The sequence below is a fragment of the Mesoplodon densirostris genome, chromosome 15 (genome assembly GCF_025265405.1).
Source record: "Mesoplodon densirostris isolate mMesDen1 chromosome 15, mMesDen1 primary haplotype, whole genome shotgun sequence".
NCBI classification, from domain to species: Eukaryota; Metazoa; Chordata; class Mammalia; order Artiodactyla; family Ziphiidae; genus Mesoplodon; species Mesoplodon densirostris.
Genome location: NC_082675.1, coordinates 38,249,660 through 38,264,125, shown reverse-complemented (window position 1 = coordinate 38,264,125; position 14,466 = coordinate 38,249,660). Strand labels below are relative to the sequence as shown.

General features: G+C 37.9%; 1 protein-coding gene across 1 annotated transcript in view; it reads left to right on the top strand.

The window, feature by feature from the left end:
- USP14 (ubiquitin specific peptidase 14) overlaps positions 1–14,466 on the top strand; it is a 45,734-nt gene that overhangs the window by 27,561 nt on the left and 3,707 nt on the right. Inside the window, exons 7-13 of the mRNA XM_060118181.1 lie at positions 764–894; positions 2,763–2,843; positions 3,440–3,525; positions 4,200–4,314; positions 9,293–9,358; positions 9,489–9,581; positions 11,122–11,250. Coding sequence (XP_059974164.1) covers positions 764–894; positions 2,763–2,843; positions 3,440–3,525; positions 4,200–4,314; positions 9,293–9,358; positions 9,489–9,581; positions 11,122–11,250 — 701 coding nt within the window. The remainder of the gene's footprint in view (positions 1–763; positions 895–2,762; positions 2,844–3,439; positions 3,526–4,199; positions 4,315–9,292; positions 9,359–9,488; positions 9,582–11,121; positions 11,251–14,466) is intronic.

Below are 14,466 nucleotides of genomic sequence, written 5' to 3'. Positions count from 1 at the left end.
TTTGTGCTGAGATGTTGTATTTTAGTATTTGCTATGCTAAATAGTCTGTATACTAATGATAACATTTCACATTTTAGTTAACAAAACAATGCAAGATAAGCTAGATTAGAGTTTTGCTATACGTGAAGTAAGGGCAAGGTGTGATAGCTAGGGAGTCAACAGAGAAAAAGTATTCTGAACTCAAGAGCAGGGCTGAGTTTATGACCATGGGATTTATGATGGTGAGAGAGGATAAGCAGAGGAAAGATTTTGAAGAAGGCAAATTAGTTTTGGTTCTTAGCTGTTCAGTACAGTCAGGAAGTTTGTTTAAGGATTTAAACATATTTATTTAAACATACTCCAGATTTCAATACTCAGGAGTTCAGTACACGGGAGCCAAGTATGGGCTTAAAGGGAGGAGGGCTGGGAGTGGTTACCTGACGTCCTGATAACGGCGGAACTGTAACATCATGCCTCTGTGATTCCTAGACAGAAGTTATGTGTTGTCTGTATTAAATGAATATACCCTGCTTTGTTAGGGAAGACAAAGGCTGTCAAGGAGAGAGAGACATTGTTTATAGCTAGTGATTGTGTTATTAAAGTCTTCTGGTGAGTTAAGATTTAAAAACAAATTATTTTCTTATTAGGGATCCAGCAATTGCAAAAGGAATAGGTATACTTAAAAATAATTAATAAGCATCTCTTGGTATTGAGAATTAATTTACAGTAGCATGTATTAAATATGTCACTATTTTACTAAGGAAGTATTTGCTTTGTTTTTAAGCCCTTAGAGATTTGTTTGATTCCATGGATAAAACTTCTTCTAGTATTCCACCTATTATTCTACTGCAGTTTTTGCACATGGCTTTTCCACAGTTTGCAGAGAAGGGCGAACAAGGACAATATCTTCAACAGGTAATCAGGGCAAGGTTCTGTGGTTTTCATTTTGTAAATGTAAAACTTGGGCGTCCTACACTTACTGGAGTATATTTGGAAATACAAATAATCAGTCCTCTCTAGTTCACACCACCATTATCTCTTGCCTGGAGAGGTGCAGTAGTCTGTTAACTGATCATCTTGCTTCTGCCTTTTGTGGTGTTTCTCTACACAGCCCCCAGAGTCCTTTTAAAAATGTAAATAAGATAATGTTGGTTTCCTTGTTCAGTATCTCCTAGTGACTTTCTGTCTCAGTCCTAAACAGTCTAGCTCCTGGCTACCTCTCTGAGCTTATCATGTGCCACTCTTCCCCTTGCTCAATTCTCTCCAGATACACTGACTTCCTTGTTATTTTTTAAAAACCCTCCAAGTATCCTGTTTCTATAGGGCCTTTGCTCTTGTTCCTTTGGCTCCCAGGTGCATGGCTTGCTTCCTCAACTCATTCAGGTATCATGACTCAAATGTTAAGGCATCAAAGAGGCTTTCCTTGACAGTCCTATTGAAATAGCACACTTCCCTTCCCCTAATCACTTTTTTTTTAATCACTTTTTTTTAACATCTTTATTGGAGTATAATTGCTTTACAGTGGTGTATTAGTTTCTGCTTTATAACAACGTGAATACATATACATATATCCCCATATCTCCTCTCTCTTGCATCTCCCTCCCATCCTCCCTATCCCACCCCTCTAGGTGGTCACAAAACACCTAGCTGATCTCCCTGTGCTATGCAGCTGCTTCCCACTAGCTATCTGTTTTACATTTAGTAGTGTATATATGTCCATGCCACTCTCTCACTTTGTCCCAGCTTACCCATCCCCTTCCCCTTGTCCTCAAGTCCATTCTCTATGTCTGCATCTTTATTCCTGTCCTGCCCCTAGGTTCTTCGGAACCATTTTTTTTTTTTTTTTTTTAGATTCCATGTATATGTGTTAGCATACGGTATTTGTTTTTCTCTTTCTGACTTACTTCACTCTGTATGACAGATTCTAGGTCCATCCACCTCACTACAAATAACTCAGTTTTGTTTCTTTTTATGGCTGAGTAATATTCCATTGGATATATGTGCCACATCTTCTTTATCCATTCATCTGTTGATGGACACTTAGGTTGCTTCCATGTCCTGGCTACTGTAAATAGAGCTGCAGTGAACATTGTGGTACATGTCTCTTTTTGAATTATGGTTTTCTCAGGGTATATGCCCAGTAGTGAGATTGCTGGGTCGTATGGTAGTTCTATTTGTAGTTTTTTAAGGAACCTCCATACTGTTCTCCATAGTGGCTGTATCAATTTACATTCCCACCAACAGTGCAAGAGGTTTCCCTTTTCTCCACACCCTCTCCAGCATTTATTGTTTGTAGATTTTTTGATGGTGGCCATTCTGACCAGTGTGAAGTGATAACTCATTGTAGTTTTGGTTTTCATTTCTCTAATGATTAGTGGTGTTGAGTATCCTTTCATGTGTTTGTTGGCAATCCCCTAATCACTTTCTGCTCCCATATTGCTTTTTTTTCCTTCATAACCCTCTCTTTACTTGAATTTGTTATATTTTGATTATGTTCCCCATCAGGACTTTTTCTGTTTTGTTGACTGCTGTGTATTCCTAGTGTCTAGAATAGTGTTTAGCATAATAATGAATTCACGAAACATCTCTTGAATGAATGAATAAACTATTCTGGAATTCTTCATTGTTTTGAAGATCATATAATATTTAATTTGGCTTAATATTTTTAAAGAAAAAAACTTCCTTCCCCTTCTCTAAGGAAACAGTAATTACTTTGGAAGGATTTTATAGATCAAACACTGTAATAGCCAGGATTACTTACTGTGTCACTTTTTAAATTACAGGATGCTAATGAATGTTGGATACAAATGATGCGAGTATTACAACAGAAATTGGAAGCTATAGAGGATGATACTGTTAAAGAGGTAATTGAAATATATTTATGAATATGACTGATTCTCTATCCCACCCCCACCCTAAAGTCTTAGTTCATCTTAATAGGTAGACATGTACTTGAATACTTTAGATGCTGGATCTGTAGTTGGAACTTGACAGCTTGCATTTGATGCTTGAATTCAATGCATTATTTGCTAAATATAATCAATTGAGATTATTGAGCATCTGTAATTTTTTGGCAATATTTTTTGATCAGTAGAAGGATTTTACAGAAAGGGATTACATTTTATTTTATTTTGTTTTATTTTTTTTTTGCGGTACACGGGCCTCTCACTGTTGTGGCCTCTCCCATTGCGGAGCACAGGCTCCGGACGCGCAAGCTTAGCTGCCATGGCTCATGGGTCCAGCCGCTCTGCAGCATGTGGGATCTTCCCGGACTGGGGCACGAACCCGTGTCCCCTGCATCGGCAGGCGGACTCTCAACCACTGCGCCACCAGGGAGGCCCGGGATTACATTTTAAAAAGCTTAAATGTGTGTTACTAAACTGGATTGTGTGGGAGCCAATGTACATTAATATCCATGTGAAGTAAAGTTGGAATTTTTATTTCATCTTAACTTTTGCAGACAGATTCTTCATCTGCACCAGCAGTGACACCTTCTAAAAAGAAAAGTTTAATTGATCAGTTCTTCGGAGTTGAATTTGAAACTACGTATCCTTATGAGCCAAGATTAGTATGACTGTAATCATAACTTATTAGAAGTGAATTGGTATGAATAGCGTTGTTGCCTGGAGTGGTGGGTGGGATATGAAGGAAAATTCTTCAGAGGTTTTTATGCTTAAAAAATATGGAAATTAGGAATTTGGAAAAATACACCCTTTGGAGTGCTCTTGAAGTTTAGATAAATGTACTCTTTAAGGACATTCATATTTTTTCCTAAGAACATCTTTAGCAGAATACCTCATTAATTCACCTCATAGAGAATTAATTTTTAATTATGAAATGGGATAAATCAGCTAAATTATATACATGAGATTGATATAATTAATAAAACATGAATTTAGGAGAATACTATTTTCTACATCATGGGTGGAAACTTAGAAAATGATTTGTTTATCTATCTTTGGGTTGTTAAGACCATCTTAAGACTATAAATACCAACTTATATTTGTTGAGAGTTTATCCTTTTACACGCATTCGTTAATCCGTGTTGTTGGTAAGTGAATGAGCATTTTTAAGTATATTAAAATGAATCTCTATTGGAAGACTGAAATGTTTTAAATGCCAGTGAATGCTATTAATTTTAATAGCATTAGGATAACTTATTCAAGATTATATAACAAATTGAATGCCTATTGGCAAATTCCTTATCTTATTTTTCAAAGCATGAAATGTACAGAATCTGAAGAAGAAGAAGTCAGTAAAGGAAAGGAAAGTCAGCTTCAGCTTAGCTGTTTTATCAATCAAGAAGTCAAGTATCTTTTTACAGGACTTAAGTTGGTAAGGACAATTGCAGTTCATCCCCATTGTTCGTAGATTCTGTGTTTACAAATACACCTTCTTGCTAAAATGTATTTGTAACCCCAACATCAGTACTCATGGTGCTTTCATGGTCATTTGTAGATATGCACAGGATGAAAAAAATTTTGAGTCGCCTGACTCACACTGTTTCACCTGAGGTCCCCAAAGGTGATGCTCTGCCTTCTTGTTTCAGCGCTCATACTATAAACAAGTACCCTTTTTGCGGTAATTTTAATGCCACATTTCTTGCATTTTTGTGCTTTTTGTTGGTGATCTTGCTGTTTATAATGGCCTTCAGGCATAATGGTGCAGTGCTGTCTGGTGTTCTAAGTGCAAGAAGGCTGTGATGTGCCTTAAGAAGAAAATAACATTTGTTAGATAAGCTTCATTCAGGGATGAGTTATAGTGTACTTGGCTGTGAGTCCATTGTATGTTAAGGTGTCGTTAAATAGCAGAAACACACATAAAACAAGGTTGTGTATTGACTGGTTGACAAAAATGTGTGGCCAGAGGCTTGAAGGAGGCCTCTGAGGGTATTATAATGAGGATATATTAATAATTGTGAGGTATCAACTGGGGTTGTACTGTGCAAATGAGGGCATGTAGTCATTCTGCCATTGCACTAGTATTAAAGTTGAGGCCCTAGAATTTAAGTGACTTAATTGGTTTGTGGCAGAGCCAGAATTAAAACTTGTCTGTCTTATTATTCAGTTAGTACTGTTTCCCCAGTGCCATACTAAAGAATCCACTCTAATGAGCAGATTGATAAAATAGAACAATTTTGCTTGCCTAACATCTACTTGATATGGTTTGGGGGAATATGTACATCTCTTGAATGATGGGCAGTGAATTGGGGCAGGGATTACATTGAAAACAAGACTATTTGTTGTCAGGGAGCTCCCATTTACAGTTTGGGGTAAGATTGGTTAGGGGATGTATTGGTGAATGTTTCTATAAGAAACAGATAGATAAATAGTGCTATTCTTTGCCCTGTGATACTGAGGGGAGAGTTGTGGTGAGGCATAATGGCGTTTAAGAGAAGTTCACTTGAAAAGCATATGTAAATATATGCAAATCAATCAATGTGATAAACCATATTAACAAATTGAAAGAGAAAAACCATATGATCATCTCTCTAGATGCAGAAAAAGCTTTCGCCAAAATTCAGTACCCATTTATGATATAAACCCTCCAGAAAGTAGGCATAGAGGGAACTTACCTCAACATAATAAAGGCCATATATGACAAACTCACAGCCAACATCGTTCTCAGTGGTGAAAAACTGAAACCATTTCCTCTAAGATCAGGAACAAGACAAGGTTGTCTACTCTCACTGCTGTTATTCAACATAGTTTTGGAAGTTTTAGCCACAGCAATCAGAGAAGAAAAAGAAATAAGAGGAATCTAAATCGGAAAAGAAGAAGTAAAGCTGCCACTGTTTACAGATGACATGATACTATACATAGAGAATCCTAAAGATGCTACCAGAAAACTACTAGAACTAATCAATGAATTTGGTAAAGTAGCAGGATACAAGATTAATGCACAGAAATCTCTTGCATTCCTATACACTCATGATGAAAAATCTGAAAGAGAAATTAAGGAAACACTCCCATTTACCACTGCAACAAAAAGAATAAAATACCTTGGAATAAACCTACCTAAGGAGACAAAACAACTGTATGCAGAAAACTATAAGACACTGATGAAAGAAATTAAAGAAGATACCAACAGATGGAGAGATATACCATGTTCTTGGATTGGAAGAATCAACATTGTGAAAATGACTCTACTACCCAAAGCAATCTACAGATTCAGTGCAATCCCTATCAAACTGCCAATGGCATTTTTCACAGAAATAGAACAAAAAGTTTCACAATTTGTATGGAAACACAAAAGACGCTAAATAGCCAAAGCAATCTTGAGAAAGAAAAACGGAGCTGGAGGAATCAGGCTTCTGGACTTCAGACTATACTACATAGCTACAGTAATCAAGACAGTATGGTACTGGCACAAAAACAGAAATAGAGATCAATGGAACAGGATAGAAAGCCCAGAGTTAAACCCATGCACCTATGGTCACCTTATCTTTGATAAAAGGGACAAGAATATACAAGGGAGAAAAGACAGCCTCTTCAATAAGTGGTGCTGGGAAAACTGGACAGCTTCATGTAAAAGAATGAAATTAGAACACTCCCTAACACCATACACAACAATAAACTCAAAATGGATTAAAGACCTAAATGTAAGGCTAGACACTATAAAACTCTTAGAGGAAAACATAGGAAGAACACTTTTTTTTTTTTTTTTTTTTTTTTGCGGTATACGGGCCTCCCACTGTCGCGGCCTCTCCCGCTGCGGAGCACAGGCTCCGGACGCGCAGGCCCAGCGGCCATGGCTCACAGGTCCAGCCGCTGAGCGGCACGTGGGATCCTCCCGGACCGGGGCACGAACCCGCGCCCCCCGCATCGGCAGGCAGACCCTCAACCACTGTGCCACCAGGGAAGCCCGGAAGAACACTTTTTTGACATAAATCACAGCAAGATCCTTTCTGACCCACCTCCTAGAGAAATGGGAATAAAAACAAAAACAAATGGGACCTAATGAAACTTAAAAGCTTTTGCACAGCAAAAGGAAACATAAACAAGATGAAAAGACAACCCTCAGAATGGGAGAAAATATGTGCAAATGAAGCAACTGACAAAGGATTAATCTCCAAAATTTACAAGCAGCTCATGCAGCTCAATATCAAAAAAACAACCCAATTCAAAAATGGGCAGAAGACCTAAATAGACATTTCTCCAAAGAAGATGTACAGATTGCCAACAAACACATGAAGGGATGCTCAACATCACTAATCATTAGAGAAATGCAAATTACAACTACAATGAGGTATCAGCTCATTATAAGTCAGAATGCCCATCATCAAAAAATCTACAAACAATAAATGCTGGAGAGGGTGTGGAGGAAAGGGAGCCCTCTTGCACTGTTGGTGGGAATGTAAATGATACAGCCACTACGGAGAACAGTATGGAGGTTCCTTACAAAACTAAAAACAGACCTACCATACCACCTAGCAATCTCACTACTGGGCATATACCCTGAGAAAACCATAATTCAAAAAGAGATGTGTACCACAATGTTCATTGCAGCTCTATTTACAGTAGCCAGGACATGGAAGCAACCTAAGTGTCCATCGACAGATGAATGGATAAAGAAGATGTGGCATATGTATACAATGGAATATTACTCAGCCATAAAAAGAAACGAAATTGAGTTATTTGTAGTGAGGTGGATGGACCTAGAATCTGTCATACAGAGTGAAGTGAGTCAGAGAAAAACAAATACCATATGCTAACACATATATATGGAATCTAAGAAAAAAAATGGTTCTGAAGAACCTAGGGGCAGGACAGGAATAAAGATGCAGACGTAGAGAATGGACTTGAGGACAAGGGGAGGGGGAAGGGTAAGCTGGGATGAAGTGAGAGTGGCATGGACATATATACACTACCAAACATAAAATAGATAGCTAGTGGGAAGCAGCCACACGGCACAGGGAGATCAGCTAGGTGCTTTGTGACCACCTAGTGGGGTGGCATAGGGAGGATGGGAGGGAGATGCAAGAGGGAGGAAATATGGAGATTATATGTATAACTGATTCACTTTATTATAAAGCAGAAACTAACACACCATTGTATACTCCAATAAAGATGTTAAAAAAAAAGGGAAAAGTAAAAATAAATTAATAAAAATAAAAGCATACAGATACTAGCTTACCACCCGAAGTCCTATAACAAATTATGATGCAAATAGCGGGGCATCAAAACGTGATGTAAATGTTAATTGGAGAGCGTGGGATAGAATATTTCGGCAGGGACTCTCCAGGGTGTATTTTTCATAATTTTATAAAATTCTGGGAAAACTAAGTATACCTGGAACTTCTAGATGATAATGGATTGATGAAAATAATATGTAGCTTACCTGATGAGTAACATTGTACCATATATCCTTTCTTTAAAAATATGTATTAATGAGATGTTGTATTTGTTGTCTTGGTAATTTTTTAGATTCCTTATCATCATTCGTTCTTTTTTGAGTAATTTTGCTCCACATTTCTTTACCTCTTTGTTGCCAGATAAACTTGGTTAAATGTTAAAAGGCTGCTCCATGGTGCTTCCTTTTCTAATTAGTAATTTTAAAAAATCAAACCTGAAACAATTTTTATACAAGTGTAACATGCTTGTTGAACATAGAATATATACCAAATAGTTCTCCAAGTTTTCTCCATGTACTAACTCATGTAATTCTAACAGCAGCACTGTCACGTTAAGTGCTGTTAGCACCATTTACAGATGATGCCCAGAGGGATAACTGTCTTGCTCAATGTCACACAGGCTATAAGGAGTAGAATGGCAGACATGATGGTTATAAGATATAATGGCTAAGGGCTTTCCCACATTTATTAGATTAACAGAGGTTTTCTGTGTTATGACTTTTCTCAGATTTAAGAATAACTGATTTGTTCTGGAAGGCTTTGCTAAATAAAGCGTAAAGAACAAGGGTTATCTGCATTCTCTTAATTTTCTTCTAATATGAATATTCTGATGATCCATAAGTAGAGGAATACCACGATAGGCTTCCTTAGGTTGTATAAAATACAGTATAAACTCTCAGAATCTGAGCATTTGGATCATAATTAAAAGACTTCAAGTATTATTTACATTCTGAGGAGTGCATGCCAGTAAAAATTGATGCCTTTTAAGAACTGAGCCATATCTAAAAGCCTTCCCACATTGTCTTCATTCAAATTATTTCTCAGGGATATAAATCCGTTGACATACTATATGTTGTCTATTGATTAGTACTGTTGATAATTTTTAAAAGAATTAAAGATATAACTGTATTGCAGAAGAAAATTCTTTAATGTTTGGACTTCTGTTATGTTCTTTTTTAGCGACTTCAGGAAGAAATCACCAAACAGTCTCCAACATTGCAAAGAAATGCTTTGTACATCAAATCTGTAAGTTTTGGAATCCAATTCCACTTACTAGAAAGGTTTCCAGCTAATTAATGTTTTTACCAAACTGAGGAATTAAAAACTTGTGTGGTATTTGTATGTTACAGAATTTCTTTCCACTTTGTCTCCTCAGTCCAAGATCAGCCGGTTGCCTGCTTACTTGACTATTCAGATGGTTCGATTTTTTTATAAAGAGAAGGAATCTGTGAATGCCAAAGTTCTTAAGGTTAGTAATGAACTTTAGTATAATAAATTATTGTAATTCTTTGAAGGTAATTCCTAACTTACAATAGGTTTCTTTATTCTTTTAGGGATAAACTCACTTGAAAATACTATAAATAGGGAAGTTATTAACATTAGACAAGTGGTTCTTAATCAAGAATATGCATTGGAATTATCTATTGTCCTTTTTGTTTTAAATCATACACACGCCTGCCCCTCATCCGCCACCAAGCATCTGATTAAGTGGGGCCTTAGGTCTTACATTTTTCAAAAGATTCCCAGGTAATTCTGATGGATGCCCTCCATTCCCCAGAAATATTGACCTAGACCAGATCCTCAATTCCAGAGATACTGGTCCAGTAGGTTTGGGGACGGGAGTGGGGTAAGGAGCAATATAACACACTGTTCTAGGCGGTTCCTTTCTTCCAGGTGAAAGGAGAGTGTTAAATTACCGGTGCCCAAGGAATACTTAAATTGTAATCGTTTGATGTCAGAGCCAACCTTATGATTTATCTGTTTTGTTGAACTGTAGCTCTGCTGTGTATCCATAGAGTCTGATCCTTGGGAGAGGTATATATAATTTTAGCCTCTTGAGCTGAAATTTATAATACATTTTCAGATATACTTAGGGTCATATGAACAGGTTAAATGTAGTTGAAGTATCTGCTAGTCTAGTATTTCTGAAATGCTTCTTTTATTGTTTAAATTAAAAAAGAAACATATTTGGCTGCGTTGGGTCTTAGTTGCAGCACAAGGGATCTTCATTGCGGCATGCGGGATCTTTTGTTGTGGCACGTGGGCTCTTTGCAGTGTGCAGGCTTCTCTCTAGTGGCACGCGGGCCCTAGAGCGTGTGGGCTCAGTAGTTGCAGCACTCAGGCTCTCTAGTTGTGGCGCATGGGCTGCAGAGTGCACGGGCTCAGTAGTTGTGGCACATGGGCTCTCTAGTTGTGCGTGGGCTCTAGAGCATGCAGGCTTAGTTGCTCTGCGGCATATGGGATCTTAGTTCCCTGACCAAGGATCGAACCCGTGTCCCCTGTATTGGGAGGTGGATTCTTAACCACTGGACCACCAGGGAAGTCCCTGTTGTTTAAATTTTTGGTAGCTCCTCTGCGGTCAGTTTCATGGGTTAAAATGTTTAATGGAAAAATTAAAAATTTTTTTATCTTAAAGTTAGGACCACGGGCTTCCCTGGTGGTGCAGTGGTTGAGAGTCCGCCTGCTGGTGCGGGGGACACGGGTTCATGCCCCGGTCCGGGAGGATCCCACATGCCGCGGAGCAGCTGGGCCCGTGAGCCATGGCCGCTGAGCCTGCGTGTCCAGAGCCTGTGCTCTGCAACGGGAGAGGCCACACACACAAAAAAAGTTAGGACCAGATTGAAAATAAGCACTGATATTTTCAAATGCACAGATTTCCACGTGATTTTTACAGTGCTTATTTTCAACTTTATTTGAATATGAAAGCAGTACTTAAAAAGTGTGATGAATATTTTAAATAACTACCTTTATAAGTCTGTTTACACTTTTTCTTTTTGGTTTGTATATAGGATGTTAAATTTCCTCTTATGTTGGATGTGTATGAACTATGTACACCAGAACTTCAAGAGAAAATGGTTTCTTTTCGATCAAAATTCAAGGATCTGGAAGATAAAAAAGTAAATCAGCAGCCAAAGACAGTAGGTTCTTATTGGTCATTTTCTAATCTTAATATGTTTATCTTTAATCCGTGTCCAGTATTCATTTTATATTGTTAACCTATTAGTAAAAATGGATGAACCTGTGTTTAGCATATATACAAATCTTGCAGGTATTGGTGCAAGCCCTTAAAGTTTTAGGTGTGTTTTAGCATAAAAAAAAGAACTCTAGCTATGCTAAATGGGTCCTTTATGGTAGAATAAACTTAATATTTTCTTTTCCCATAAAAATCTGCAGCTTTTATTCCTTTTATATCAGTATTTATTTCCTCAAAGCACTTCACGTAAAATCTTGCCTTGTAAAATTCAGAGTATTTTATTATTTTCCTCGTAAGGCATCTCCATTTTTTAAAATGGCGTTAGTGTTATCAAATATTGCTTCATTATGCCCACTGTGACAACTTAAATCATATCTTTTAACAAGCACCTATAACTGTTAAAATTATAACCTTAGCAACTTTATATTTAATAAATTGTATATTTTAAATTTAGAGAAGGGACAGGTGAATTATATGTTGGATTGTTTTCTTCAAAAGGAAAAAGATATTTCCTGGTAACTAGGAATATTTCCAGTGTGATATTATATACCAAATGTTAAAATTAAATTCTTCTGCAGGTTACTGTGTGTGTGTGTGTTAAAAGCAGTTTTTAAAAAATTAAATTTTATTTTGAGATAATTGTAGAATCACATGCAGTTATAAGAAATAATAGAGTTCCTGAGTACTTTTTACCCAGTTTCTCCTAGTGGTAACATCTTGCAAAGCTGTAATACAATATCACAACCAGGATACTGACTTTGATGTAGTCTAGATGCAATACATTTCCCTTTACCACAACGATCCCTCATGCTGCCCCTTTGTAGCCAAATCCACTTTCCTTTCCCCCTACCCCCTTCTTTTTTAAAAAAATAATTAATTAATTAATTTTGGGCTGTGTTGGGTATTTGTTGCTGGTGCAGGGTTTCTCTGGTCGCACGCGGTGACTAGGGGCTTCTCGTTGTGGTGGCTTTTCTTGTTGCGGAGCACGGGCTCTAGGCATGCAGGCTTCAGCAGTTGTGGCTCACAGGCTCAGTAGTTGTGGCGTGCGGGCTTCAGAGTGCAGTCTCAGTAGTTGTGGCGCACGGGCCTAGTTGCTCCGCGGCATGTGAGATCTTCCCAGACCAGGGCTCGAATCCGTGTCCCCTGCATTGGCAGGCAGATTCTTAACTACTGCGCCACCAGGAAAGTCCATTTCTTGTACTTCGGTTAAATTTATTTGTAACTGTTTTATTCTTTTTGATGTTTTTGTAAATGGCATAGTTTTTTTAAATTTCATTTTAGCATTCATTGCAGTTGATTTTTGTATATTGATCTTACATCCTCTACTCTCCTGAATTGATTTATTAGCTGTTTTTTTCTCATTTTTTTGGTAAGAGATTGTGTAGAATTGGTGTTAGTTCTCTTTTAAACGTTTGGTAGAATTGTCTTGGTCAGACAGTCTTGGCCTGCAGAGTTCTTTTTCAGGAGTTTTTTTTGTTTTGTTTTGTTTTGTGGTACGCGGGCCTCTCACTGTTGTGGCCTCTCCCGTTGCGGAGCACAGGCTCCGGACACGCAGGCTCAGCGGCCATGGCTCACGGGCCCAGCCGCTCTGCAGCATGTGGGATCCTCCCGGACTGGGGCACGAACCTGTGTCCCCTGTATCAGCAGGCGGACTCTCAACCACTGTGCCACCAGGGAAGCCCTTTTTCAGGAGTTTTTAAATTAAAAATTCAACTTTATAGTTATGGGCTATTCAAATTTATTTCATATTGGGTATGTTTTGGTAGTTTGTAGTTTTGTGGAATTGATCCATTTCATCTAGCTTGTCAATTTTATGTGTGCAGAGTTGTTCCTAGGATGATTATTCTGATGTTTGCAGGGTGTGTAGCGATATTTGTCCCCTGTTTCATTCCTGATATTGTAAATTTGTGTCTATTTTTTTTCTCTTTGTCAGTATTTTTTTTTTTTTTTTTTTTTTTTTGCGTTACGTGGGCCTCTCACTGTTGTGGCCTCTCCCATTGCGGAGCACAGGCTCCGGACGCGCAGGCTCAGTGGCCATGGCTCACGGGCCCAGCTGCTCCGTGGCATGTGGGATCTTCCCGGACCAGGGCACGAACCCGTGTCCCCTGCATTGGCAGGCGGACTCTCAACCACTGCGCCGCCAGGGAAGCCCCTCTTTGTCAGTCTTGCTAGAGGATTGTCAATTTTATTGCTCTTTTCAGAGAATTAGCATTTTGTTTCATTGATTTTTCTCTGTTTTTCTGCATCTCGTTTTATTGATTTTTACTCTTATTATTTCCTGTTTTCTGCTTGCTTTGGGTTTATTTTCCTCCTCTCTTTCTAGGTCTTTATGGTGTGGGAACTTAGATCTTTTATTTCAGACTTCCTGTTTTCTGATGTGTGCATTTAGTGTTGTAAATTTCCTCTTAGCAGTGCTTTCAGATTGTGTCCTACAAATTGTTGTATTGCATTTCCATTTTCATTGTTTCTTGTATTTTTTTAAAAACTGAGACTTCTCTTTGACCTTGGATCATTTAGAAGTGTCTTGTTTAATTTAAAAGTGTTCGGAAAATTTCCTGTTATCTTTTTGTTACTGATTCTAGTTTGAGTCAATTGTGGTGAGAAAACACACTCGTGTGATTTAAATTCCTTTAAATTTGTTGAGGTTTGCTTTATGGCTCAGGATGTTATCTATCTTGGTAAGTGTTCCATGGGCACTTGATAAGAATGTGTATTTTACTGTTGTTGAGTGGAGTATTATGTGATGTTGATTAGATCCAGTTGGTTGATGGTGTTGTTGCTTTTTCCTGTAACCTTGCTGTTTTTCTGTCTAGTTCTGTCAGTTGTTGAAAGAGGAGTGGTGAAGTCTTCAACTAAAATTGTGGATTTGTATGTTTCCCCATTCATTCAGTTCTGTTAGCTTTTTGCTTTTCATGGTTTGTAACTGTTATTTGGTGCATACACATTTAGGATTGCTCTGTCTTGGTGGAGTGATTATTATGATTATTACTGATTATGATTATTATGATTATTACTGATTATGATTATTATGGAGTGTCCCTCTTGGTTCGTGGTCATTTTCTTTGTTCTGTAGTCTACTTTATCTGATATTAATATTGCCACTGCTGCTTTCTTTCTGTTAATGTTTGCATGATACATCTTTTTCCATTCTTTTACTTTA